Raw genomic sequence first — 4,166 nt, forward strand, 5'->3', positions numbered from 1 at the left:
CCTGTGCCCCTCAGCCCTCTCTCCTCGTGCCTCAGAGATCATCAGGCCGGGCTGGTTTGGGGGTGTAGAATCTCCCAGTTGATGCCTTTCTGCCTTCTCTCCTCCTGCCCATTCAAGGAGCGCTTTTGGGAGAATTACATCTACAATGGCAAAGGAGGTGAGTCGGGGGAGCCCTCTCATTCTGTGCAACTAAGGCAGCTCCTTTCTGTGGAGGCTGAACGAACATCCCCCAGCCCGATCTCACCCCCTCCATGTTCCATGCTCCTGAGTTCCTGGAGGGGGTTGGTAAAGAAATCCCCTCCTCTGAGACTAGAGCCCTTGCCCGAGGAACCCACCACACCTTATTCGGGGTAGGTCCCATGTCCGCAGGAAGGAGGACAGTTGGAAGGAGAGGTTACAGCCCTGAGGCCTTAGGCTCAGAGGCCCTGGCCCACCTGAGCCCCTCTTTGGAGTCCAGAGCCCCAGCCCCTTCTGCAGCCTGGTTGCTAGGGGGGTTGCTCCCTAGCAACGGGGCTGGGCTAGGCCAATTGGTGGAAGCCTGTCTGTCCTCACCTGCCCGATCAGCCCAGCCCCAACCCCTCCTCTGAGTTCTGAGGCCCCATCGTGGCTGCAGCCTTGTTGCTAAGAGGGGGCTGCTCCTTAGCAACAAAGCCTGGCCAGGCTGGACCAAGGAAGACAGCAGCACTCACTACCTGGTTGGCTTCCCCTCCCCCACAACCCCATCCTGGCTTCAGCCTGGTTGCTAAGGAGGCCTTCTTCCTAGCAACCACACCTAGCCAAGCTCAGGACCCAAGGCCTCCTGCCCACAGGAGGACCCCCCTCCAGGCATAGGGCATGTCACCCCTGAGTGGCCTGGTTGCTAGGGGTGTTTCCACCTTAGCAACAGGCCCTAAGTCTGGGCTGAAGTCCTCACATTGGTTGCTAGGGGAGGTAACTGCTTTGCTACAGGCCTATCAAGGCCTGTTGGCTTCTCGAGGCCACCTGAAACATGTCAGAATCAGGAAGGCCGTCCCCCACCGCCCGTTTCTTAGTGCAGCTTTTTGCTAAGAGGGCTAAAGGCCTGAGGTTTACTGTTTGAGGAAAGTCCCCCCTACCCAGTGCTAAAGGAAGTTTCCCCAGCAGCAAGACCTAGCAAGGCCTCACAAAGCCAGGCTCCTCCCTGTGCCCCACCCACCTTTTCCTCACACATGAAGCTTTGATTGCTAAAGGTGCTTCACCTTAGCCAAGGATCCACATGAGTTCTAAACACCAGCAGTCTGTTTTTGAGGGGATGTCCCTACATTCCTCCTTGATAGATAAATTGTTCCTAGCCTTGTGGTAAGGCCTTGCCCCTCCTTAGCCTGGTTGGTAAAAGGTATCGCATTCCAGAGGGGACGGGGTTGCCAGATAAAATACAAGACTGCTCCCCCCACAGCCCAGTTAAATGTGAATTTCAAATACACAGGAATAATTTTTTAGTATATCTCATATATTCCATGGAACATACTTATACTAAAAAATTAGAATTCTCTGGCAGTCCAGTGGTTAGGGCTCAGTGCTTCCACTGCAGGGGGCATGGACGGGTTCGATCCCTGGTTGGGGAACTAAGATCCTGCATGCCGTCTGCGGTGGCCAAAAAAAAGAAATTCACTGTTTATGTAAAATTCACATTTAACTGGGTATCCTCATTATTATTTGCTAAATCTGGCAATGCTCAGTATGGGGGTTCAGAGAGTTGGCTGTCTGAACTCCCTACCCCAAGTAAGCGTATGTCATCTGCAATCTTAGGAGGGTTCTCTCTCCTCTTAGAGAGATAATTGCCCTATTTTCTAGTCTCAGATGAGGTTATCCCAGGCCCTTTCTGCATTTAATTCATTGCATTTTTGTAACCTATTAGGGAGGGGTTATTATTCCCATTTTACAGAGCAGGAAATGGAGGCTCACAGAAATGAGTGAGGTGAGTTGCCTGAGTTCACACAGCTTGGAAGTGGCCCCAGCTCTGCCTTCTTGGCCAGTCGTTTTCCCTCAGGGGAAAATCTGGAAAGGTTTCCCTTACCTCAGGGGAAGGTATCTGGATGTTGGAGAGGGTGACAGCCCCTGACGCTGTGCCCTCCTTCCCCCCACAGGACGTGGACGAGGGGACGTAGCAAGCATGGCTGTGGGGCTGACAGTGGGCATCCTGCTCATGATCCTGGCCAGCCTGGGAGCCTTTTGGTATCTGCATTGCCGTCAGAAACGAGGCCAGCAGCCCAGTCCTCAAGAGTAAGGGGGCTTTGGGAAGGAAGGGCTGGGGAGCAAGAAGGGAGGAAGGGTCAGCCTAAGGAGATGGGCCAGATTGGGGGCGTTTGGGCGTTGCTGAAATATCTGAGGAGACGGTCACGTGGAGAGTGAGTCTGAGATTCTGTGTCCAGTTGTGGCATCTCTCTGACTATATCCACAGCACCTGGCACAAAGTAGGAACTCATTCAATATTTGCTGTCTTGCTGTCTTTGCAGTACCAGTTTCATGTGTGATTATCATTCTGTGGGTATTATATCTGGTGAGGCTGCAGCTTGTGGTCTGTGGGTGTCTGTGGGATGTCAGTTTCCGTGGTGACAAGGTGTAGCTGTGTTTGTGTGTGCCTGTGTCAGTTGTCTAGGTGTGGCTCTGTCAGTGGCAGGGTCGAAGAGAGGGCTTGAGCATTAGTCTTGAAGTATAGTGGGTCTAAAGGTTTCTAGGAAGAGTTTATTGTTAAGAGTGGACCTGGGAAATTTGTGGCTGAGTGTCTCTGTTGTGTCTGTCTGTTTCTTGTGTGTGTCTGCCTGCCTCTCTGCAGGGCTGCCTCTTTCTCCACGACTCTCTGCTTGTAACTGGAGCATGTGTGTCTGAACGAGTCTGTCTCAGCAGTTGTTGATTTCTGTGGCTGCCTGTCCTGTGCATCTGCCTGTCACTTCGAGGTGCTTTTCTGTGTGTAGAGTCAGGTTGAAGGTGACCCTCTTTTTCGTTCGTCCATCTCCCTTCCACCTCTGTCTCCCCACCACCCTCAGTGTCTCTGTCTCCCTACGTCTTTCCTCCTTCTCCCAAGGCTCTCTATCCTGCTAACAGTGCACCTTCTTGTCCCCAGGGCCGAGCTCATCAGTCCCCTGAGCTCTCTGAGTCCGCCGACGCCCCTGCCTCCACCCCCACCCCCAGGCCTCCCCACCTACGAGCAGGCGCTGGCGGCCTCTGGAGTGCACGACGCACCACCGCCCCCCTACGCCAGGTATGGGGCTGGGCTTCTGCCTGGGGGCGGGGCGCAGAGGGGAGGGCACTGCCGGAGGAGGGGCGCGGGCTTAGGGGCGGGATTTGGAATTTTGAGCTTATTATCCGGGGCGAGGCTTGGAGGGCGGGGGCGTGGCTTGAAGTGTGTGTGTGTGTGTGTGTGTGTGTGTAGTATTATAGGGATGTGTGTGTGTGTGTAGTATTATAGGTGTGTGTGTGTAGTATTAGAGGGGTGTGTGTGGGTGTGGGTGTGGGTGTAGTATTAGAGGGGGGTGGGTCTTGTACCCAGAGGATAGGCTGAAACACCGAGGGTGGGTCGGAGTGGCCTTGGTTGAGGGGGCAAAAACAGCCAGGCCTTTGACTCCCCACTGTGCCCCTCTCCTTGCAGCCTCTGGAGGCCGCGCTGAAGAGCTGTTTCGAGCTGTTTCGGAGCCAGGGTTCTCCGAACCGTGCCCCAGATTCACACCGGATTCCGGAAACCCCCAGGCCTCTTAAACTCCGGAGCTGAGCTTGGAGGGGTGATGGCAGTAGGGATCGTCCGACCCGAGGCCTACCCTAACACACGTGTTTCCGCCGCCTACGGATACACGCAAGTTCCCGGGCAACGTGTTCCCGCATCCCGGCGCCTCGCAGGCCCCCACGCTCTCTTAATGGTGGGGGTACCCACCAGCCCCGCCCCGGGGATAGGCGTGCGTGGAAACTCCGACTCAGGCACGCAGTGCCTCGCAGACTCGCGTGTGAGTAGGTGTGATACGGCCATCTCCCTCAGTGTCACGGGCCACGGACAGGCAGAGCCCCGCCTGTGTACACGCGTGTTTTCGTGTGCTCCCCGTGCGCGCACGGGGGCACTCTGCAATCCAGGGAAAGGGTGGGGGGCATATTTGCAAGCGTGCTTGGTTGGGGGCAGGCGCACACTGCACCTGGGGGACTGGAGTTGAGCTCTTTCC

General features: G+C 55.6%; 1 protein-coding gene across 1 annotated transcript in view; it reads left to right on the plus strand.

Annotated features, from left to right (window-relative positions):
* Positions 1 to 4,166, plus strand: part of PRRG2 (proline rich and Gla domain 2) — a 5,589-nt gene extending 1,423 nt beyond the window's left edge. The window contains exons 4-7 of the mRNA XM_007463368.1: positions 118 to 157; positions 2,106 to 2,241; positions 3,083 to 3,220; positions 3,608 to 4,166. Coding sequence (XP_007463430.1) covers positions 118 to 157; positions 2,106 to 2,241; positions 3,083 to 3,220; positions 3,608 to 3,626 — 333 coding nt within the window. The 3' untranslated portion in view covers positions 3,627 to 4,166. The remainder of the gene's footprint in view (positions 1 to 117; positions 158 to 2,105; positions 2,242 to 3,082; positions 3,221 to 3,607) is intronic.

The sequence above is a fragment of the Lipotes vexillifer genome, unplaced genomic scaffold (genome assembly GCF_000442215.2).
Source record: "Lipotes vexillifer unplaced genomic scaffold, Lipotes_vexillifer_v1.1 scaffold802, whole genome shotgun sequence".
Taxonomy (NCBI): Eukaryota; Metazoa; Chordata; class Mammalia; order Artiodactyla; family Lipotidae; genus Lipotes; species Lipotes vexillifer.